The sequence below is a fragment of the Lipotes vexillifer genome, unplaced genomic scaffold, assembly GCF_000442215.2.
Source record: "Lipotes vexillifer unplaced genomic scaffold, Lipotes_vexillifer_v1.1 scaffold220, whole genome shotgun sequence".
Classification (NCBI taxonomy): Eukaryota; Metazoa; Chordata; class Mammalia; order Artiodactyla; family Lipotidae; genus Lipotes; species Lipotes vexillifer.
Window position 1 is genome coordinate 448,949 of NW_006781423.1, and position 24,584 is coordinate 473,532.

The 24,584-nt window shown below is 43.8% G+C and overlaps 1 protein-coding gene across 1 annotated transcript in view; it reads left to right on the forward strand.

Annotated features, from left to right (window-relative positions):
- ASTN1 (astrotactin 1) overlaps positions 1-24,584 on the forward strand; it is a 343,770-nt gene that overhangs the window by 181,597 nt on the left and 137,589 nt on the right. Inside the window, exon 8 of the mRNA XM_007454743.1 lies at positions 1,847-1,931. Within this exon, the coding sequence (XP_007454805.1) occupies positions 1,847-1,931 (85 nt within the window). The remainder of the gene's footprint in view (positions 1-1,846; positions 1,932-24,584) is intronic.

Here is a 24,584-nt window from a genome sequence, read left to right on the forward strand (position 1 = left end):
TTAATTAATTTGTTTATTTTCCATTACACAGTATTTATAAAAGGTCTACTCAAATATAGGAAAAACTAGCTTGTTCCTGCTCTCGTGTAGCTTATAGTCTAGAGTCCATGCTTTCTTTGGAATTGATAACGGTATGAAGCCTGGCTCCTGGTACTTCGCTTCTTTTGCCCTCCTCTGGTCCTTGCCCTCGTTATCTTTCCTTCTATCAGAGAAACAGCCTTCACCTGAAAGCCTTATCATCAGCTACCGAATTTTCCGCTGTGTTTTCCTATGTTCGACTCCCAGCTCCCCGACCGTTCCTAGATACAGCTCAGCACCACTGAAGCCAATAAGTTTCACCCTATTGTGAATCTAACCCGCATGGAAGCCTGAGTTTGTCATACAGGAGGCAAAATACTGATCTAACACTCCCTGTGGATCCCTCACAAACTAAGTTACTCATTTCTACTCCAGTCCTCAGCACTTTGACTGAGCAGGTGTTGGAGAGGAAGACGAGTGTTATCTGTTAGTGAGACCCTGATGGACAGTAGCTCATAGGTCAGTCTCAACAAGAACGGATGCACTTAGATCCTAACAAAAACTTCTTGCTCAGAGCCTACCCAGTCCTTGCCCCCATAACTGTGAGGCCCCTTCACTTCATTTTTGTTTTTTATCTTTGAAAAGAGAAAATAGCTCTCAAAGCTATTATTCCATCCATATCCTTTTTGAGTGTTTCTTCCCAGGAAGATAAAAGAAACCTTATCCTTTGTCTCCCTAGGGTCTGGCACCTTTGTAACTTCCAAATTTTAGGAAGTCACACTCTGTTCTTTCACTACCTGTAAATTAAATAACCAGCCAGTGAAAAAGACAGTGCTGGTGCTTCAGGGGAACTGGTCTCAGCAGCTTAGGGATACGTAGCATTGCCTAAGGAATTATTAATATAAGGAAGCAGTTACAATTTTCTTCAAAGTCAGACTAAGTAGAGCAATGCTTCTTAATCTTTTGGGGGTCTTGGATTTGCTTATAAATCTGATGAATGTTATGGAGGCCTGCTGAGGAAAGATGCACATACACATATGTACGGTTTCACATACGACTCCAGAGGGGTCGTGGACCTCTTGGTACACTGTTGAAGTAAGTAATGATAATGAGTCATAGTGATATCCTAAACAAATATAGATGATCCTTCTGTTTATCAGCACCAAGATAATGAGCCATTTTCACTTAAAAATAAAAACCCAGAGTTCTTATAAAGCTATGATAGGTATAAGTGGCCTCCTCTAAATACAGCAGTTGTTCTTGGGCTAGCAGCATGGCCTGGTTGGGAAAAAAGGTCTGGAGTCAGACAGACATAGGTTCAAATATTAACTCTGCCATTTAAATCTGTCTCTAGATCCCTTAATTCTTCTGAGCCTCGATTTCCTTCATCAGGATAGCATGGCTAATCATATGTACTTTTCAAATTTCTTAGAAACATTTGATGAAATAACTCACTTATGTGGTCTTCAAACATGTTTTGATCATCTAATATGTATCTTGCAGTATACTGGCCACTGAGAACATAACAACAAAGAAGTCCCTTTGCTCAAAGAGTTCTTGGACTTTGTGTCTGCAGAGCCCATGTAATAGGTGCTTTGTAAACGTTAGTGTTCTCAACTAGTGAAAGTTATCACGTAGTGAAAATGGAGAGATTGGTGGTGTGTTCCTTCACGTGGGCAGTGGAGATGGGCCTGTATGGGATAATAGGATTTATGGTCTCATCTGTGCCAGTGTTAGTTTGATGTGATCATTTCATATTAATTTTCTCCAACACAGACATGTTAATTTCTTCTTGTTTCTTTTTCTTCTTCCTCACCCTGCTTCTAAGGGGAATGCCTCTGCTACGAGGGTTACATGAAGGATCCAGTGCACAAGCATCTTTGCATTCGGAATGAATGGGGAACCAACCAAGGGTAAGTGAGGGGACAGCGAGTTAGCCAGTTCCCGGACGTCATCGCTCCCTCACGCAGACGTGACGTGGAGCAATTGTGTGGGGAGGGACAGAGCTAAAGGGTGGTTCTCTTCTGAACAGCAAACGGATGAATGTGTCACTGTGCGCTTCCATGTTTACACCATCCCAGTGATGTCCATCTCATCTTCCTCTCCATTTACGAGTTCAGAGATGATGCCTCTGACTCGCAGCCCCAAGCCTCCAGCTGGGATCTGGGAATCAAGCTGTCCCTCTCTTCCTTTTCACACCAGCATCAGCCATGAGGATTCCACAGATAGAACCTAGCTGATGATTTTGTTGGAGACACGTGAAGTTGCACACACTCCAGTGTAGCTCTCCCAGAGCTCAACGAGCTTTGCGAGACTGATACGAGTGGAAACTTGTTTTCACCAGTACTGTCAGAGAGGGTGAAATGCAACGACTCAGGGAGTGCTTGGCATTGAGTCAAAGGATTTTCACCTGATCTCCAATTACCATTTCTTATAAGATCTTTGCTTTTCCCCAAGCACAGACAACTGGGATAAAATAGTTACCTTGTCTATTGCTTTATATTTTATTCATTTTACTTTTTTTGAATTTTTTCATGGAGAATAATTATACATAAGATAAAAATGATCATTTTCCCCATTCTTAGGTGTACAGTCCAGTGACATTAAGCACATTCACATTGTTGTGCCACCATCACCACTATCCATCTTCTATTGCCTTTTAAAGCAACTTCCTACTTTGTTTTGGGTGCTGAGAGATTACTTTCTGCCTTGGCTGGGTTGTGGAGGAGGGTGTGGGAAGACGAGGATCAATGAACGCTAACTAATAATAGCAATCAATGGGACAGGGGAAACTAGAAAGAAATCAAGGCAAAAGCCATCTCGGGGGGCTTCCCTGGTGGCGCAGTGGTTGAGAGTCCGCCTGCCGATGCAGGGGGCGTGGGTTCGTGCCCCGGTCCGGGAAGATCCCACATGCCGCGGAGCAGCTGGGCCCGTGAGCCATGGCCGCTGAGCCTGCGCGTCCGGAGCCTGTGCTCCGCAACGGGAGAGGCCACAACAGTGAGAGGCCCACGTACCGCAAAAAAAAAATAAATAAGCCATCTCGGAGTGATTGCTTAGACTGCAGAGTGGAAATGTGTTTGTAGCCTGGCAAGGTGGAGAAAAGAAATCACTGTCCCTTTCCACGGCACCAAGGAGGACTCCTAGCCCTGAGTTCGATGCTCAACCTCCTCTCTATGACTTGGAGGAGCCCAAGCCTAGAATACTGAATGTGGTTCTGGACTCTCAAAGCAATAAATATGGAGAAAAATGGGTGAGGGTTTGGAGAAGAGCAATAAAAATGATTGAAAAGCCCAAAGGAGTGATTTATGATGAAGGGGAAGAAGAGCCCCACTCAGAGAACTTGACCAGCCGATGACTAAGTCATGGAATGATAGATGCCTGTAGATGTTCGAAGAGGGCAGATGTGCTGGAACAGGTTGAAGTTGAGGGATAAGGACAAGAGAGAATGAAGTTAAGGAGAGGAAATCTGAGTCACAGGTCAGAAAACTTGGGGGAAGTCAAAATGCCGTGAAATTTTTCTGTTAGTGAAAATGAAGAATGGCTCCGTTTTTCCACTGAATTTGTGATCTTATCAGGGAGGCAGTCCACAAAGTGTAGAGGAAAATGTTTGGAGAAGGGTAAATGCATATGAGGTGGCCGGTTGTTGAAAGATTGGTGGGAAGGGCAGAGAACCTGGCTTGTAGATGCCAAGTGGAGTTTGAATAAAGAGTGCCATTTGCTATGGCTATGTAGTCAGTTCAGTCCCCTTACTCTCTGCCCTCTGACATGTTTGCATAGTTGCCAAGGAGCCAAGATTTTAGCTTATGTGCTGGCTGAAAATCTCAGTTGACTATGATTCATATTGAGTAAAATATTGGAAAAGGTGATGGATAACCAGCTCTCTATCTCTTAGCCTGCATACCTGCTGCTGAAGTAAACAATGACAAAAAGTCATTTCACTTTTGTGCCCTGAATGATCCAGGCTGGCTCTCTGCAGTGATTGGATTTGGTGGCTAATCGCTCAAGCCTCCACATCCCTTGCCTTGTAGACAGATCATGTGACGATGGGCCTGACTTCACTGGGTAATTGCACAAGGCTTCATCATTCCCTCTGGCTGTGTGTAGAGACAGTCTTGGATGTAGACAAGAGCCTCCAGGGAAATGGTGGAGGCCCCACGTTGGTGTCATTTAAAATAAGACAGGCTAGAGCCCTGAGTTAGAGACTGACAGGAACATTAGCCCCAGGAAACAGACAAGGAGACCTAATCTATCATTTCCATCTCTAATTTCCATTATTCTCTGATCATCACTGTCTATAAGGTCTCATTTTGGACACTAATAAAATAATGGAGCAACTGTTAGGAGGGGAAAAAAAAGTGACTGTCATGAGAATAATGGAACCAGGAGTGATAAGCAGCATGTTTACATGTATATAAAAAGTGCCAGACAAAGGACTGCATTTTCCTCATAAAATGACAAGATAAATGAAAAGTAGAAAATTCATACATCTTGATTTAAATCAGGGATCTGATGCCACGTTTCTTTAAATGATTCTTACATAATTAATGAAAATTGATTTGAACGTGAAGACTGTCACTTGAAAAGTACCTGACAGATTGCTAACTAATGACACGTACCGGGGTATTATGGAAAAATCAGTGGTAGGCCTGATTTTCCTGAATATTTTATTTAATGGTCCAGGAGGGAGAGGTGAACAGCTTGTATGGGTATTTATGTTTTTCACTTAGTATTCTATATTGCGTACATTAAAATAGCTGAACATTCTTTTGAAGTCGAACAGCCAAATCCTAGGCCAGTGAAAGTTAAAATGAATTCCCTTGGGAAAATCTAGGTCAGTGTACCAGGACAAAAGTGTCAACAAGCAGTCATGACTTTCAGACAAGGAAGAAAATTGGTCAAGGACATTAATACAAAAAAATTACAAATGGTTGATTCTGGGAGACAGAGGGGTTATACCTGCAGCTTTATCCAGACTCTGCTTTGTGCTTCAGTATACCTGGACCTGTATGTGTACGTGTATGTGTGATGTGTGTGTGTGTGTGTGTGTGTACGTGAGTGAGCTGGTTTATTTATAGAAATCCTCTCCCCACCCTACTCCTTCATCCACTCTCTCACTCATTCATGTTTTCAGCAGATATTCACTGTATTACCCATCGTGGCCCAGGATAAGGTAGGTTGCTGATTATAAGAAGAAGATGTTATCTCTGCTCTGGAAGAACTAATAATCTAGAATAGATAGATGGGCACATAACAAGAAAATTACAATGAATTCTAAAACCTATTAAAATAAAGGTTTGAGCAAAGTTCAGTGGGATTACAGTTTAAGACTCATGTGACATCTAAGAATCTGGAATAGGATTTCATGAGGAAGTTAGATCTTGAACTGTTCTATTTAACGGTCACGAAGGTAATTCTAAGCAGAAAGAACAGCATATGCCAAGGCATGGAGACTTAAGAAGCATGGTTTTTCCAGGAATGGCAAACAAATAACTCAGTGTAGCTCACTGGTACAGTTTATAGAGACAGGAGAAGAGGCTGATAAGGTGGGTAGAGACTAGATCTTAAAGAGCTCTTGCTTACTAAGGCTTTGAACCTTAAAGCTCCAATGTGTACACCCCTAGAATTGTCAGCAGGAGGTGTCTGTATATGTGGAGGGCTATTCCCTCACTACACATTATTTTTCTGGACCCTTCAAAAGAAATGAAAACGATCCTAAAAAGAAAACAAAAACCAAAACAAGCACACAAAAAATACCTCTCAAGACTATCTAAGGTTTTGTTTATCTGGACCCTGCAAATAAAGCAGTCTTAAAATTATCCTGTAGAAATAGGATATCCTGTAGAAATAAAAGTTTTGAAGACCAGACAGCAAAGAGTGACAGAAAATTGGAGACCATAGGTACAAGACATGTGAATCGAGGGGGTTGCATCCATTTTTGGTGACTCTGGTTTTGCCAGAAATGCCCAAGGAGAAGTGAGGCTAGTTGAGACATTCGTGTGTGAATCTTGGTGATAAAGCCAGCCACTGTAGTTTACCCAGGTGACAGGATTCAGGGTGGCAGGTTGTAAAATCACTGAACTCATTACAAAAGAGGCTCTGATTCACTAAAAGTAAAAATAGCTTCAAAAAGATTTAAACAAAGTCATGGATGACAGACTTCTAATGAGTTATTAAAAGAACATAGGATGTTTGAGGTTACATCCTTGGTCTTTGAGGTTGGCAACAAAATCAATCATTGCCTGCCCCAGCACCCTTGGTGACCCAGGTGCCCAGCAGAGGACCCAGGATGGAAGGATCCCGCCCTAGTGCAGGGCTTCGCCACATCTCTGTCTAACCTGTGTGAATCCACAGCTGCTCAGCCTCCCAACCCTGTGGCTTCATAGACACAGCCAGGGGCTGTTAGTGTCTCTATGTGATATTTGTCTGCTAGGACAACAAGGACAAATTAAAAAATTTCACAGACAAGAAATGAAACCAATAAATGAGGGTGGAGGAGGCAAGAGAGATGATTTACATGAAAATATTAGAAGAGAGAAAACAAATTTATTTAGCTACTTTGGAGATTATTAAGAAAGGCTCTAATAATGTTTTTTGTTAAATTAAGAGTATACCCAGTGGCCTCTGGATACATTTTTCAGAACACCACAGTCAGATTAAATTCATGCATTTGAAGATTCCTGGTAAATAATAGACTGATTTCTTATTCTGGCGTCTCAGATACAGAGGGCAATACCAAGGAGATTCCCCACTAGAGAACATATTACTAGATTTCAGTGCTGAAGAATGGTGACAGAGTGATAATTTATGAGATGGGAAAAGACGAGCTGTGGAAATGAACAGGTGTTTCTCCAAGGTTTTAGAAGCTGTTGTCAGGAATAATCCTGCTCATCAGAGCACTTGTTTCACTGCCTGCTCAGGAGGCAACATACTTACCTACTCACCATGACATCCCTCCCCCCCAGACTAGTACAGGTGTGTGCTTGTGCCTGCGCACGCACACACACACACACTCACACACTCGTACATAGCCCGTGCCACCTTCATATGGCCTTTCCACTGTCCCAGGTTTGTACTGTGCTTTCTCTTTCTACAACTCATCCCTGCTACTCACCCTCCCAGGGATCCCTGCTTAGGGATTCTAAATCTGTATAAGGAACAAATGGCCCACACCATAGAATCCAGTTTCCTTTTCAAGCCAAGAATGGGGACCATGTTTGTCATGGTTGGCCTCAGCCCCTGGGTCTTGCTCCAAAGCGTCCTTGGCAGAAGGTAATTTTATTAGGCTCTGTCTGAATGATGCCATCCTAAACATTTCCCTAGAGACCACTCACAGAAAAATGACCACAGCCCACTAGAGAGGACGCCTTTGCCTCTGAGTTCTAGGTGTTAGCAGAGACCAACCTGCACTGATGATTCAAAATGATCTAAAACCCATTCTCACCTTCTGGCCACCTAAAGCTGAGCCAGAACATTCTCTCAGCTGTCTGACCACCAAAGTGCAAATGCTGAACCATTGTACGGCAGTGACTAGAATGCTAGGGGGTAGCTCTGATTCCCAGCCCAGGTCTTGGGCAGTGTTTGGCCTTCTTTGACCTTCCCAAAGTCTCGTCAGAAGTGACTCAGATGGAGTCAGACAGTCCTGCGTGACATTTGACATTTCCTGACTTCCATTTGTCCGTTTCTAGCTCATCATCTGGCTTTTATTTCCCCACCCCCATGCCTGTCTCTGTATCAGTGATGCCCTATTCACCTTCCTCCAACCCCTCAGACAAGATTTGCAGGCCAGCCTGCTGCTCTTTTATCTCTGGGCGCCCTCCTGCCCTTCCCTCCAGCCCCAACCTCATTGTCTGTGCCCAGCTCCTGTCATTGCCATGCCAAGCACAAACGGGATTATCCTCCCATTAGCTCTCTTTTTATTGCCCTTTTTTCTCTTTGTGTGTGTGTGTGTGCGTGTGCATGTGTGCGTGCGTGTGTGACTCTTTCTAATTGTGTGCGTGCGTGTGTGACTCTAATTACCTCTCTCTTATTCACTTATTCCTAGCAAGGGTTTCCAGTGTTTTTATTTGGCCCTTTATTTCTCATTCTCCTTTTCTTCCCTCCCTTATCCTTTACTTCCATCTCCTCCACTTCCCCCAGGAGTCGGTGGAAATGTGGCTGTCCTTTCTCCCACCTATTTCAGTGTCAAGCAGGTCATCTTAGCTCTTAGTATTAAACCTAAAGTTGCTAGTTCCTTCTCTCGCTAGAAACTCTGCTGTAACCTGATTCTAGCTGAAATATTGCCCTGTAGAAAGAAGGAAAACTGACCCCCTCTGGGTGAGCAGGCAGGAACTGAGTGGTTGAAAGTGGATCTCCACCTGCCAGGACCTCCTCAGACGGGCTTAACGGGATCGAGTCCCCTCAGTTGTCTTGGGGGACCCTGCACCTCATTCTTAGGGATTTTTCTCAAGTGGAAACATGTTTAATTTGACCCATTTTCACGAAAGGCGAGTGGTCAGTCAGCTGAGTACAGCCATATGCTTTGTACATTGCAGGTAGACATCTAGCACAAAGAGCAGCCGAGGGGTGAAAGCTCACCCCTGCAGGCCCAGGAAAGCAAACTCTGAGACGCAGGGGACATTTGTCCTGATGCGCACCTTTTTCTCACTTGCACAAATGCACTTGAGGAGCTAGAGCTGCCTCTGGCCGGGGTTGTTTTAGGTGATGCCCTTTGCTCCCCTCTTAGAGGCAACTGTAACCTTCTTGGTTACTCAAGATGATAAGAGAGCAAAATACGCCTAATAATTGACTCCCCGATGCCAGTTCATGGAGCAAATATTTAAGAATCATCTGGGGAGCTAATACTGATTTCAGATTGCTACCCCAAGAGAAATATTAATTTCATGGGTTTGGGAGAGGGCCCAGTCTTTGTACAGATGAAAAGCTCCCCCAAATGCTTCTGCAGCCCAGCCAGACTTAAGAGGCCCTTCCTAAGTAAGGTGTGGAGCCCCCACATCCCCACCAGGAAGGCATCCTCTTACCAGTGCACCATCCCCTCTGATGAAAAGGATGGGTTTGTAGACTAGTGGCTGAGTGCATCCTAAAGGATTCTGGTGTTTTACTGATGGGGAAATAGAGGGCCAGAGAGGTGAAGAAACTTGCTCAAGGTCACATAGCTGGTGGCCAAGCTTTATAGTGACAGGTGGGTATTGGAGATAAATCAGTTGGGTAAATACTGAAGTCAGTCATCAGCTATGGATGAGAGGTGGGCATTCCCCACCTACTTCTCTGCATCCTCCTCCCCAGGGCACCGAGGGAACTCAGCTTCATCCCACCCTTCCCCACACGACAAGTGTCTGCAGTCCCCCTACAGTACTGCCTACCCCCTGGAGGACAGTGAAACATCCACGGTGTTCACTCTGACTAGTCCAGTCACGGTACCAAGAGACTCATTTTAAACAGTGCCGGAGGCAGGAACACTCATATTTCCTCCAGTATGACCACCAGGGTGAAAAAATCAACCTCGATTTACCCTCCCATCTGCTCGAGAATGGAAGATAAATTGTTTCAATTTTATAGAAATGAATGTTTTATGTTTGGCCCAGGCTTTCCAGAGAGTGTCCTGAATTTATATATTCTACTGAATGCATGGATGTTTTCTACTAGGAATGCTCCCTGGACCTGCAGCTTCCTTGGGTTTCGGTCTAAGAATACTAGGTTTGAGAGTGCTGTCATCTTCCCTGGCTTTGGGCATCTTGGCTATTTATCTTTTTCTTTCTTTAAAGTAAATAGAAAAAAATCCACTCATTATCCCATGCTCAGAGAAAACTACCATTACCATTTTGTCATATTTCTTCCCAGTTTCTTTTTCTGTGCATCAAAAGTTTTGCTTTCCACTGCCCCCCTTAATTTTTAATGCATTTTTGTTCTCTTTCGTTATTTAACAATGAGCATTCATTACTTTTGTAACCACAAAATTTTGGGGAAATTTAAGAAGGAAGCTTTAAAAGTGTCTTTGTTGTATATTATTTTTCTCAAAATGTTTTCTCTGGGGAAGTTATTCTTAATGTCTATCTGAAAACCCTCAGTTGAAAACCTGGTTTTGGAGGAAAGAAGAAAGTGGCTCAGGGTCTAGCGTTCAGGTCAAATTTCTCTAATGTAAACATCTCTGTAAGTTTTTGTATAACAAAGGGCTGGATGAACACCAAGAAGTGACCCTCGAATTCAGCACAATATTTAATGCAGTACAACTTCATTGTCACTGAAGATTTTGAGCAGTCCCTCAGATAATGCTGATTAATTGCTGCCATTTATTAAGCGCATAATGCTGGGCTCGGTGTTGTTGTTGTTGTTGTTGTTTTAAATATCAGCACTAATCTTGATAAAAAGCCTCCAAACTGGTTAAGAGGTGAGCAGTTAGTAGTGTTTATTCCACCTGCAATTTCTGTGAAAACAATTTCAGTAAAAGTCATCTTAAGGTTTATTCTTCCTGGATAAGTACTTTGAATTCTGCTTCGAACATTCACACTACAATTATGTTTTCCTAAGTTTTAACTTTATATAATCTCAGGAATTGGAGAGCAAACATTTTGTCACTGCATGTCTTGGTTTTTATTTTATCTTTTTTTTTTTTTTTTTTAAAGGAATGCATATAATTCGTAGAAAATCTAAAAAAAAAAGAAAAGAAAATCACCCACAGAGCAGTAAAAAAAAAAAAAAAAAAAAAAGACAATGCAAGCCACCTGAAGTGGCATCCCCTGGAGAGGGAACTCATTCTGAACTCTTTTGTTTGTTTAGGGAGAATACTTTTTTTAACAAAAATCACACTATATCGTTATATCTCTTGCTTTTTAAAATATATATATTCATATATACACATACGTATATATGTATGTATATGTAATGAGAAAGGTGCCTATTATTATGTGAGGCTCAGCAGTATGGTGAGCAGGGTCACAGTGGTGAACAGAATTGCCTGATGCCAACATCTAGGCTCTTTTCATCAGACCATGACGCTACTCAACAACTGGAATAATCTTTTCCTTCCCTGGTACTCTTCTTCCCATCAAGTTTATTAGCCTTTCCACACGGTTTTCCACACTGAGAGTAGCGTGGTCGGCTTAAGGAGAGATAGCCTGGAAACCAGGCTTTCCAGCTGAGGTTGGCTTTTGGATCTAAGATCTTTGGATGGAGGAGAGCCCCCAGATTCCTGTTGTGCGGGGCTGTGAAGGGAAGCCGTGGACAGCCGCTCAGTGGCCCAGTGTTGCACTAGCCCGATTAGCCCTGGAGGTGGAGGATTTCCGCGTGGCTGCCCAGACCACAGTGCCCGGCACGGACTTCCTCCAATCCTGACGTACAGCAGAGACTCCCTTGCTTATAACCAAATGAGAACTATGACTTTAATTATGTCTGTATTTATTTTTTTATTGAAGTATAGTTGATTCACGATATCATATTAGTTTCAGGTGCGCAACATAGTGGTTCAATATTTTTCTAGATTACACTCCATTCAGAGTTATTATAAAACATTGCCATACATCCCTGTTTGTATAGTAGTTTGTACCTCTTAATCCGCTACCCCTGTCTTGCTCCTACCCCCTTCCCTCTCCCAGCTGGTAACCACTAGTTTGTTCTGTATATCCGTGAGTCTGTTTAGGCCTTGTTATATTCCTTCCACATGAGACGGATGACTTTAAATGGAGTGAGTGCTCACCGTGGTGGGATGGTCACAAGTGGGAACATATTCCACACTGAGAGAAGCCTACCTGGAGTTAAATTAACATCAAAGCCAGTGAGCCGTAGTACTTTGCATGCCTGGTATTATAACACTCCCCACACTCTACCCTTCAGGGGCAGTTGTAATAGTCGTGATACTAATATAGTAATAATAATAGCTGACACATATAGTTCTTGGGGTGCATCAGCCAGCCCTCTTAAGTTCTTTTCATGTACCAACAAATTTATTTCTCATTTCAACACTATGAGTAGAAACTGTTGCCTTCCCCATTTTACTGGTGATCTGTTGAATATTGCAGCAATATTGAAAGTCTCATTGGCAAGAAAAGAGAATCTCGGTCCCTAAGGAGAACTTTCTGTTGCCAAACCCCTCAAGGGCTACTGTTCTGAGAGTCTCAAAATGAAAGCAGGAGATGGGCTTCCCTGGTGACACGGTGGTTGAGAGTCTGCCTGCCGATGCAGGGGACGAAGGTTCGTGCCCCGGTCTCCGGGATGATCCCACATGCCGCGGAGCTGCATGGCCCGTGAGCCATGGCCGCTGAGCCTGCATGTCTGGAGCCTGTGCTCCGCAACGGGAGAGGCCACAACAGTGAGAGGCCCGCATACCGCGAAAAAAAAAAAAAAAAAAAAAAAACAAAAGAAGTAAGAACAAAGAAAATGGCTTTTTAAAAATGAGTATGATTCGTTTTCTTTGTTTTAGCAATAAACTGTTAGAAGTCATTATGGAAAATTATTCCCTTCAAAATAGCAGTAACAACAAAAATAAAATAAAATAAATATATATGCTAACAAACGAGCAGAAATTACCAGACATATTATAGAAATTGGAAAAATAGTGACAATTGTTTTTTAATATTTTGAGAAAATTTAAACATGAGAAAGAATAACAGACCCCCTTATTACTCAATGTCTAGATTTAACAATTGCACCTGTGCCTCACTAAATGACTGAAATTTGTTCAGAAGATCCCTGTTGTTAACTTGAAAGTTACTAAATCCACAAAACCAAAAAAAAAAAAAAAAAAAAAAAAAAGAAAGAAAGCAGGAGAGAGGCTACAATTCGGCCTTGAGGCTCTGGGGACAGGGGATCCTTGAGTCGACGCCTTGATTAAAACAATGACAAGTACGTAGTCTGTAGTTAAGTATCTCTTCCAGAATGATGTAGAGTCCTAGGGAAAGTGACGTGTCACTAGAGGGACCTAGCTGGAGGCCTAAACACAGTAAATGCTCTAGGCTGGTAACTGTTGGGACCAGGCACCTGTTACTGAGTAGCTCTGTGCTCTGGCCAGTGTAAAACCACAACTGTGGATTCAAATCAAGGTGGCGCATTGTAGCAGAGGCCATGGCACACTCTTCGCCGTGGACCCCACGCAGGCATTGCATTTGCCCATTTACTGGCACAAATGTGGGAGACTAAAACACCTAGGCAAGTCCTTGCTACTGGCAAAGATTCCAGAGCCTTTGCCCGATGGGTCGGGAGTGAGATCTTCACGTTTGAAGGATGGGGCCATCCATTTTCTTCAGACTACTTGGCCTGGAAAGAAGGTAGTCTGGGATATGTTCAGAGGTTCTTCTTTCCAGGTATAGTCTTAAATATTGTTAACCAGACTTCACTTTATAGGCTTTAGTCAAATGATCTCATCTTAACCAGGAGGCTGGGGATACCTCACTTCCTAGAGAGTTTATGTTCACCTGCTCATATTTTTATCTGTATGGGAGGCAGCATAGCACAATGGGAAGAGCACAGAGTTGCAGACAGACAGGCTTGAGCTCAAATCTCATTTCTTCTACTAAAAGCACTCTGTTTTTGGCTAGCTTCATAACTTTTGAGCCTCAATTTCCTTTTCAGTAAAAATAAGAATGTTGCACTCAATAATGTTACGTAAACTATGTAAGCACTTAAATAAGTGATGGCATCAAGTATCCCATTGATGATGTTTTGCATTGGTCCTAGCCTCATTTATGTTCTATGAACTGCCTCCAAATGATGAGATCTTAACATCAATTCGGCAAGTTGGGTTTAGGGTAATCCACCTCTAGAGTATAAATTCCACGAAGGCATAAACAATGTCTCTTATCTATCATTGCATTGTCAGACCCTAACACACTGCTTGGCACATAGTAGGTACTCAGTAAATATTTCTAAGATAAATAAGGCATGTGGTCGTCTTTGGGCAAGACATCCACAGACTTCTGCTTTCTGAACCTAGTTGGATCTTTAGACTCTCTTATGAGAGTAGTGACTCACCTCCGTAATTTCAGGAAGTAGGAGTAAGAATATCAGCTGAATCGCTCACAGTTCTATACACTCAGAGCTGGGAGCCCACCTCAAGGTCATATCATCTCACCCGCCGCCACCCGGTATAGGAATCCCTCCTACAGCCTTTCTAGCAGATGGCCACCTGAATACTATCAGTGAAGAAGGCTATGTTCTTGGAAAAGGCAGCTCATATCGTTGTTGTAATGCAGATTCTTAGACAGGTATCCTTCAGGCTGAGCCAGAATATGTTTTCCTGTAACTTCGATCGTTTGGTCAGCTCTGCCGTTTGGAACAATAAAGAATATGTTGATTTCCTTCTTCTGTGCTCAGGACTGCTATAGCTTATATGGTGCCTTTGTGTGGATTAGAAAAATGTGCTTATCTGTTGCAGAGTGTGGGGTGGATGGATGCCTGTGAACAACTGGGACCACCATATATGGTCTGGCTACACGTTAATGTTATCCCATGTATTAGCTATCCCTGCTATTTCGTGTTATCTGTGAATTTAATGAACATATAGCTTCAGTGACCTTGTTCTGGTAACTGATGAAATTGTTAAGGAGAACACCACCAAGCCCTGCCCCCATCAGAGACTTTCCCGCAGGTTGACCTTGACCCCTTACTCGAAACTTGTTGGTTACATTTGTTCAGTTACACAGAAAATTCATCAGCTTTATAATCATTCAACCTTCATATTTCCATCTAATCCATGTAAAAGATTTTGTCAAGTGTCTGGCCCAGAATGGGTGCTCAATACATTTTCTAAGTCAGGGAATGAATGCCTTTTTGAAATCAGGGTAGGTGACTTCTGTGCTGCCCTTTGAAATGCTGACCTAGAGATGCCATCAAAAATGGTCATGAGCCTAGCTTGGGACACCCCGCTTGTTAGTGAATCCAGTCTAGCTCTTAGACATTTTGGCATTCTTGTTTTTTTTTTATATTGATCCATCCTCTTTCTCTAAAGAGCCTGAAGCTGCTGAAAATTTGCTTCCACACTTGTGGCTCTTAGACCATCTATTCCTCCAGGCCATGCAGTTTTATCTCATTAAGAGTCTTGCCTCACAAGGAGTTCCAGTGATGTGACTCTCAACAATTTCCTACCTGATAAGTGAAGGTAAAGGTCATAGTAAGAGCTAATATTTACTGAGAGTTTACACTGTGCCTGGCACATTTCTAAGAGCTTATATATTTTAATCTTAACACAACTCTTTGAAGCTATCCCTTTTTACAGATGGGGAGACTGAGGCACCAAGAAGCTTGGTAACTTAGCCAAAGCTTGCACCATAGTAAGTGCCATACTTGGCATTCAAACCTAGGCAGTCTGTCTGGAGTCCGTGCATATAACTCACAGGGTGCTGCCTGACAAGGAAAGGATTTACTCTATGAACAAGCAGATTTGTGGGCAGCAGGTGCCCCCTTTTCTGGTGTCTTGCCCCATCCTCCCCACTCCCTTTTCTGAAGTAATGTGAGTCAGGCAGCTGAGCTGGCTGCAGGCACGATGGTCAGGATCACCCTCCACCCCATGTTCTCAGTTCTCCAGTTTGGGAGATTGAGCTAGTGTCACCATCTTCTCTCCGCCGTCAGCCACTTGATGGGCTTTTCCTCCCAGGTCCCAGAAGCATTTGCTCTTCGAAAGCCTGTGGAGAGGTGGAGCTTAGCCCAGAGGAATGAGCCACTTCAGGCGTCAATGGAGTACATGTAGAGAGGTACTTGGGGTGCTCCACCCAAGCAAGGGGAGGAGGTCAGTGCGCCATGGGCTCCTTCCAAGTGCTTTAGATCTGTTACCGCATTCAGATGATAATAGGGAGTCTCACTGATTGCTTTCTATGTGAAGGCATTACCTGTAGATGCTTTGTGAGTGTTCACAGCATCCTTTCCTCACACTGTGCAGATGAGGAAGCAGTGGCACAGAGGATTCAATCACCTGCTCAGAGAACACAGTAGCAGTGGAAGGAGAAGGGATGAACCCAGCAGTCTGATTCTCAGTCCAGGCCCTCAGTGGGATGCATGAGGATGAGTTTGGCCACCATAGAGCCTCTCAGGATAGGTCCCTCCTAGCTCTGAAGGTTCCCAGCATTTGTTTCCAGCCTGACTGAACTGCTTGCTCTTGATCACACTGACCTTTTACTTTATCTTCTCCCTACTTTTGCTCAGGACATCTCTTCCCCTGCAGTTCTCTCCTTCCAATGCCCCTCCTCATTCCCAGTCTCCCAGGTGCAGCCCAAATACCTGCTCCTTTATAAAGCTTTCCCTGTTCTCCAATATGAAGCCACCCCTTCATCCTTTGGGCTGCCTCAGGCCTGTAACTCTCTCTTGTGGGCACTGGCACATGGGGCCTTGTTTATATCCCTAGACTTGTCTTGACTCCTTGTAGACAATAAGACTTGTAGCGCAAGGGCTTAATTTTGAGTCTCATTCTCAAGTACAGAGTGTCTTGCATGTAGTAGGTGCTCAATAAAAATTAAATAGTTGCTGCTCGTGAGATTCCAAGCATTATGAGAAATGAACTAATAGAGAAGATACAGTAAGTCCCCTACATACAAACGAGTTCCATTCTGAGAGCATGTTCATAATTTGTAAAGTCCCACAAAGTTACCCAACTAACACAGTCAGCTATATAGTACTGTATTGTAATAGGTTTATAATACTTTTCACACAAATAATACATAAAAAACAAAACCCACAAAAATAAAGAAAACATTTTTAATCTTACAGTACAATACCTTGAAAAGTACAGTAGCACAGTACAGCAGCTGGCATACACGGGCACGTTCGCATCTTTGAAAGTTCACAACTTGAAGGTTCGTATGTAAGGGACTTACTGTTTGGAGGCAGGAAGGAGATCACCTTGAGATCACTCACAACACATCACTTCTACTGAGCTGGGCACCCTATTCCAGGCTCACAATAGTCCTATAAGGTCCGACCCGCTAGGACCTTAAATACATTAGGAATTGAGCCCGTGGAACATAATGGTTAAAACTGTACAAGCAGACCACCTGAGTCTCAATCCCGGCTCTACCACTTACTGGCTCTACCCACTTCCCTTGGTCAAACTGCTTAAGTTCGCTGTACAGCAGCTTCCTCCCCTGTGAACCAGGGGTGATCATAGTACCTACCTCATAGGGTTGTAGTAAGAGGTAAACGACAGAACCATGGAAAGCAAAGAGTGGAGAGTGTTGGTAATGCCAGGTGGCAAGGGGATCAGATGGCCCTTCCTCCGAGAGTCAGAGAATCTAGCAGCAGGTATCATAATACCTGCCAGGGGAATGGTTTTCAGGAGGGAGGTCCTGCTTCCATTTTTTAAAATCTTTCCATTTTGACCACTGGCCAGGCTGGGTCTCTTTGTTTGGTTTGATTTGAACTTTTCTCTTCCTCTCTGCCAGCATCAACGCATCGTGAAGACGCACTCCTGTTCTTCAAAAGCTTCGTCTTTCCCTTCCCCAAATTGTGCTTTCCACCGGGCAGAGGAGGGTGTGGTTGAGCACAGCAGCCTAAACTCAAGCCTCTTGCCTAATTACACTGCAGTCAGATTTTCCACGCAAGCCCCTATCGTGGCAGGATGCCCTCTTTGAAGTCATTAGTCTTCACAGCAGGGAGAGCACATCATCAAAGATTCCGTTTCCCAGCAACCCTTGCTGTGTGCCCTTGCTCACCAGAGGATTGCAGAGGGAGAGAGAGAAGAGCCTACAAGTGCATTAAGTCCGCTGTTCTCTCCTCTGGCCCTGGACCGCGATCCCTTTGAACTGAAGCCCAGGGAGAGGGCTGGTGATGCTATCACAAGACCTCTCCCTCTTCTTTCAGTTTTAACCAATTGAACAATTAAACTTGCTAGGGCCAGGGATATCAAATGTAGGACATGGTTAAGGTTCCAGTCTATGATCTAAGGCCCTACGGGATGGGGGTTGGGAAGGTAACAAAAGTGGCTCTGAGGCTCTAGACACTTAGCATGTACTTGATAATGACTATGAGGAATCTGCTGTGAAGTTAAAATTCTGTGTGTGTGTGTGTCTGTGTGTGTGTGTGTGTGTGTGTGTGTGAAAGACGTATGGAGAGAGACGGGGAGAGAGAGAGAGAGAGATCCTGGACTTTGGTTACAGAAACCTAGATTTGTATCCTGGCCTTGCCTGTTACTTGTCATTTACCTGGGCAGCCTCTTAATTTCTGACTTTCAGTCTCTTAATCCCTTGGAAGTTCAGTGACGATTGTGAGTGAAATAATGTTTCACAGAGCCATTCACTTAGACCCAGATCTTAGATTTCTGCGTGAACCTGGGTGTGAGGTTTCAGCACTGAAGTCCCAGGGCTGGGACCAGAATAACCCGCTCCGTGTTTGGAAGGTCAGTTGGTGGAGCCCCATGAAGGAATTCGCAAGGGGAGCATCTGAGTGCAGGTCTCTGGGGGCCTTGCTGAGGACCACAGAATGCCCCTGGCGGGCTCCAGCTTCTCCACCACCGTAACATTTGTCCAAAGGCCCATCGCACACACACGGCCTCACTTGCACCCCTCCTCTCTCAGGCCAGCACTTTATCTCTCACCTGGACCGCATGATAGCCTCCCTGCCCCCTGACTTGGCCTCACATCCTTCCTTTTCCATCACCAAAAAGATCCATGTAAATGAGATGTTCATTTTACACCTTGCCTAAAGCCTGCCAATGAAACCTATGGCCCTACAGGATAAATTTGGGCCTTTCTAAGGTGGCCTACAGGCTCTTTCTGACCTGATTCGCGCCAACCCCTTCAGCTCAGCATCTCCAACCATTCTCTGCCCAGAATTTTAGGTTCCAATGACATTGACTCTGTTGTAGAGCCTATGTGTGCACCATGCTATAGCACATGTCTGTGTATTTGCTTAGGGGGTGTGCTGTGCCTGGAATGGCTTTTCTTACCTCAATTCCTAACTTCCAAACTTCCCTGCCTATTCCCTGCTTACTATTTAAGTCTGCATCCGATAGCCCCCCCGAGATATCTATCTGACGCTACTCAGTCTTCACAAAGCGACCCTCATCTGTGATCCCCAGGTATTATCTCCGCCATTGTTTTCACACCATAATTATCATGATCTGATAAACCTAATCATCTGTTCATGTATCTGCCTTGGCCCCTACTATCCTAGCTTGTAAGTTGCTCAAGTTCAGGGCTGTGTTTTATTCATCTTTGTAACCCTGTAACATTTCCTGTCACATTCAGTATTAAGCTCTGAATAAATGTTGGTTGAATGAATAAGTGAATGGTTGTATATGAAGTTATACATGCAAGTTCTTTGCAAACCTTTGCATGATTTTCTCAGTGTATTTCTTGGTGTAGGTCTCTCCAGGACCAAAAGAGAAATTGGCTTACTTATGTTTAATATTTGGCATAGTGTTCCTTTCTGAGTTAACTCATCGATCTTCCCAGTGCCACTAACGTAGGGTACATCCATAATTTATTCATTTGAAAAACATTTACCAATGACCTTCCATGTCTCTGGGATTGTGTTAAGTGCCTGGAAAAAAGAGATGAATACTAATAGTCAACAATCATGTAGGGCTTATTATATGCTAGGCACTGTTCAAAACACTTAGTATTAACTCATTTAATCCTCACAACGTTATGAAGTAGGTACTATTACTGTATACCCTCAGTTTGCAGTTGAAGGAATTGAAGAATGTAGACCATCCTAGCTTGAGCACCCTAGAAACAAAGCATATGTGCTAAGGTTTTATAGGAAGGCACAATCCCAGGGTAGCAAGAGGGAGGGGAAAAGATAATTGAGGCAGAGAGAGAAGAAAAACAAATGCAAGATAGTGCACTAGTAAGCTGGCCACTTCTAGTAAGCTGGCCACTTCTAAGCTTTAGAAGAAGCCAGCTTTTGGACACACAGGATGTAGCATAGATAAGCGTTATGGAAATCTATACCTCTGAACAGTCCATGAGGGTAGAGGATAGGCAGGAATGGAGCAGAATTTATCTGCTGGTTCTTTCCAATCTGCTGGTTTTCATGGACAGGGATGTTAACTTCAAAATCTACAATATTAGAATGTATGGAACCTATGCTTCCACCGCCCTCACACACACACACACGCACGCTCACACTTGTTACCACCCAGGTGAGGCTCTGACAGGGGTCAGCCCCAAGTGAGGAAGTGAGGATTCTCTGTCAGAATTATGATGAACATTTACATTCAGCATAGGTCAATGCATAATGTGCAGGAAGCACAGGATACGAGAGATTTAAATATAGGAAAATTGGAGGCTGACTATAAATACAGTCTGTTGAATGAATGAATGAATGAATGAATGAGTTGAGATGAATAGAAGAATGAGAAGGAAGCATCCTGACGAATGACTTAGGTCCAGTAGAGGAAAATAGAGTAGTCCTGAAATGGACTGACTGATAACCAGAGCATTAGTACACAAGTGGGACGATGACTATCACCATGAAAAGAAGTCAAGCTAACGGGGTCCCCAGTGACCTAGGTTAGGCCTAGGTGTGTGCTGGTGAGATGGATGTAGCCAGATTTTATAGCAGGTGCTTTTCTAAGAGGAGAGTGTTCCTGGGAGAGTTACTAGCTTTTTTTTTTTTTTTTAAAGCCATGTTGGCAAACAGCTTGTACAATTCTTTTTTTTTAAGAAGATGTTGGGGGCTTCCCTGGTGGCGCAGTGGTTGAGAGTCCGCCTGCCGCGGCAGGGGACGCGGGTTCGTGCCCCGGTCCAGGAAGATCCCACGTGCCGCGGAGCGGCTGGGCCCGTGAGCCATGGCTGCTGGGCCTGTGCGTCCGGAGCCTGTGCTCCGCGACGGGAGAGGCCACAACGGTGAGAGGCCCACATACCGCCAAAAAAAAAAAAAAGAAAAAAGAAAAAAAAGATGTTGGGGGTAGGAGTTTATTAATTAATTTATTTATTTTTGCTGTGTTGGGTCTTCGTTTCTGTGCGAGGGCTTTCTCTAGTTGTGGCAAGCGGGGGCCATTCTTCGTCGCGGTGTGCGGGCCTCTCACTTTCGCGGCCTCTCTCGTTGCGGAGCACAGGCTCCAAGCGCGCAGGCTTAGTAGTTGCGGCTCACGGGCCCAGTTGCTCAGCGGCATGTGGGATCCTCCCAGACCAGGGCTCGAAGCCGTGTCCCCTGCATCGGCACATTCTCAACCACTGCGCCACCAGGGAAGCCCCGAGTTACTAGCTTTTTTATGTTTTTTTTTTTTTTTTTTTAGTTTGATTTATTTGGGGGGGATGGGAGGGTTAAGGGTAATACTGTCCTGCCCCTATTTACTTCCAGTTCCTATTCCAAAAAGCCTTCCCAAAACACTTGCTTTTGTTCTGCTCCTCATCTCTGCTATAGTAGATTTAAAAGATTCTTCCTTGAGATTCAACAGCACCAGCAGATAGCCAAATAAGAGCTAAATTCAGTATAACCCCTGGTCTGGTTTCCCACTGGACTGTACAAGCAGTGGGAAACTCCTTAAGGACAGAGGCTGTGTACCTTTTTTGTCTTGTCTTTTTTGTGTTTGTGATACCAGGCCCTCTTAGTCACACAGTAAGTGCTCAATAGACATTAAATCAATGATAGCATCAATGAACAAATAGTGCCAGATGGTTGATAGTTCCACTGTAGTCACTTTCTGAGAGGGGAGAGTAACAGGAATTTTTCTTGACCTTCTGAGTGTCTGTCTACTCCTGTATCCATCCCCAAAGTAATAACCCGATGATAGGGACTGCAACCAAGATCATCTTAGAAGAGATGCCAAATCTCACTGGAAAGAGAAGGGAGACACGAGTTTCTTTTGCCATTTCATTCTAGACAGTTGAGAAGGATCATTTCTGATCCTCATCTAGACTTTTCATTTCAGGAGCCACTGGGTCCAACTTGGGGTCCTTAATGAGTTTGGAAGTAGAATTCTCATTCTCCAAGGTCATCTTTGTAACTCTCTTTCACAATGTTCAAGGTATATGTTTTTTCCTTAAATGCAGTATTCAACCCAAGAGTTCACTTCTCCCATTTCCTTCCAGCTCTTCCAGACCTATATTTAACACATGAGGAAGCAGTGAATCTGAATGAGATCAACTTCAATTCACGTTCCTAGGTCCAGTTTAGATGCTAAAGGAATGTTCCAATTGGTAGCAGAATAGCTGCCACTTGTTGAGTCCCTACTCTGTACTTACTGTAACTTTACTTACACTTAACTTTCCTGATTCCCCAACTACAGCCTGAAGAATATGGGGCACCACAGCAATCTTACAGGGGAGCTGGGAGGTATTTTAAGTTACCAAGGGAAACACAGGGATGTCCGACAGAGACCACACAAAGTATTTCAATTTTATGGGTATTGTTTTTTTCAAATGACTACTAAGTTGTTAGGATGTGAATACTTATTAAGTTGTTTGGACCTGACCACTAATAAATGAAACTAGTAGATCTTTCTTTGGACTTAGGGGAGTCACTTTGGGTGCTATGAGTTGGGCAAGTTTGGAAACTTCTGTTTACTTCGTACAGTAGGGTCCCCAGTACGGTTGGCAGTATTTTCTCAAGTTTACCTCTGAGGACACTAAGGGTCAGAAGAATCAAGTAAATTACCACAAGGTCAAGTGGCTTGTAAGCAGTGGAGCAGATTTGAACCCAACACTGCCAGATTCTGAAGCCCATGTGCCTCCACAAAGTTGCTCTACTACAGAGTTAATGAAGATTAGATCTTAGACTGTCTGAGCTAAAACAGGCTTCGACAGGAATCCAGCCCAACTCACAGTCTGGCCCAGTCACACAATGGATTAGTAATAGAATTCAGTCTGGGGATCTGGTCTCCTGACTCTTACTTCTGCGTATTTCCTCTCTCTTCCCAGCTTTGGACAACCACCCATTGTCCTTCTCCAGTTTTCATGACCAAAATGTTGAAGATGCTTTATTTACCTAAAGCACAGAGAAATGAGGGACTTTGGGGAACAGTACTGAGATTCATTATGGCGGCAAAGCGTTTGGCCTACAGGGAGAGAGCAAAAGAATGATCATGCAATGTATGATTTAGGTTAAGCAAACATAAATGGGATGTGGCATCATCTATTAATATCTAAGTGGTATAAATGTTACAGAAAAGGGAAGAGAAGTTATTCAGGAGACATAACTAGGAGATGGGTGAGAAGGAGAAAGAAAAATTTAGGCTGAAGATACGATGCGTACATTTATTAGCCGGTGTGAGGGGGAGGGCGTGGAAGGCTCTGTTGCCTGATTTATGTAGACATTGTGGGAAATGCCCGAGGGGATGATTACACTGACCCCCAGGGTTTATCTAGTTAGTCTTTCCTATTGGCAATTTTTATGATTCTTTAACAGCTGTAGTTTTTCATGTGTCTCTTCTACGGTGTTCTTTACCCTTTCTATATATTTCCCTTCCTGTTCCAGCCATTCCAGGCACTTCTCTCCATCTTTCTTTTTTTCTTTTACTTCTTTTTACCCCCTCATCCTCAGAGTCACTTTTGATTTGCTTTTTCTCCTCTCTAGTTATTCTCCCCCTGCCCATCTTCCTCCTCGTCTTTCTCTGGTACCTGGCACATTCCAGGTTTCCAGGCCACTGCTCTTCCCGTCTCTTCTTCCAAAATAGGAAATGAATTTGCCACTCTGACAAAGGGAACAAAAGCTGAAAGTCCGTGCCAAAGTTACAGGACAGCATTTTCTCTTTTAAGGGAGTTTTAATTTTAAAAGGAAACAAAAAAAGTGCAGCCTCTTCTCCCTCCCCCTGCTGCGCCTTCACTGCTTTCTGGGCTGTGAGCATCAGTTGAGGGACAGCCAGATAAAAAGCCCCTCCTTGGTTCAGATCATCTCCGTTCCCGTTCCCTCCCAGCCTCAGATCCTTTTTAACTGCATTTTTTTGGAAATCCAGGCAGAAAATGGTAGTATTAGCATTTTTAATAAGGAAGCTGGAGGAAAGAGAGGCAGCTCAAGAAAGCTGAAGGAGGGGCTGACGCCCCAATCCACTGACAGTTCAAACTCCCTTTGTGGAGCCAGAGAGAGCTCAGGATGGGGGCAGGGGAAGGCGGACAAGGGAAGCAGTAGTTTTAGGAGAGTCATTCAGGCTGATATAATTGGAGCCGTGAGCACAAGCAGACACAGTTGGGAGGTGGGAAATTGCTGTGCTGGACTGAGTTTGGCTCAACTTGATACTGAGGCCGGCGTTGTGAAATGTTTTCTAATTTAGCCCATTTTCTCTGTCTTCCTGGAATGAGCCATTATTCCTCCATTACTGGCAAAAATCATGGTCCTGGCTAATCTCTTCTCCCCTTTTCTCTTCTTCCTCTCCCTGTGCTCTGCAGGAAGGGAGAAGAAATAAACAGGAGGGAAGGGGTCACCCACATCCTTGATTTAGAAAAAGAAAGTGAACCTCGGAGACCCAGAGTGGCTGACATCATCTTCCCTATTTCATTTTTCTAAGGAAACAAATGCAGAAGTTTAATGGAGTTGCTAGGTTTTTGTTTTGTGCGTGAGGCCATTGTACCTCTGCAGGCTGAAGCTTAATTGGCTCTTTTCCCACCATTGAAAAGGAGAAAAAAATATCTCCTTGGCAGAGGTTACTGTTCTCTAAAGAGAGTGGCAGTGATTAGGTCTAATGCCTTTGACAGCTGGATGAAAAGTTG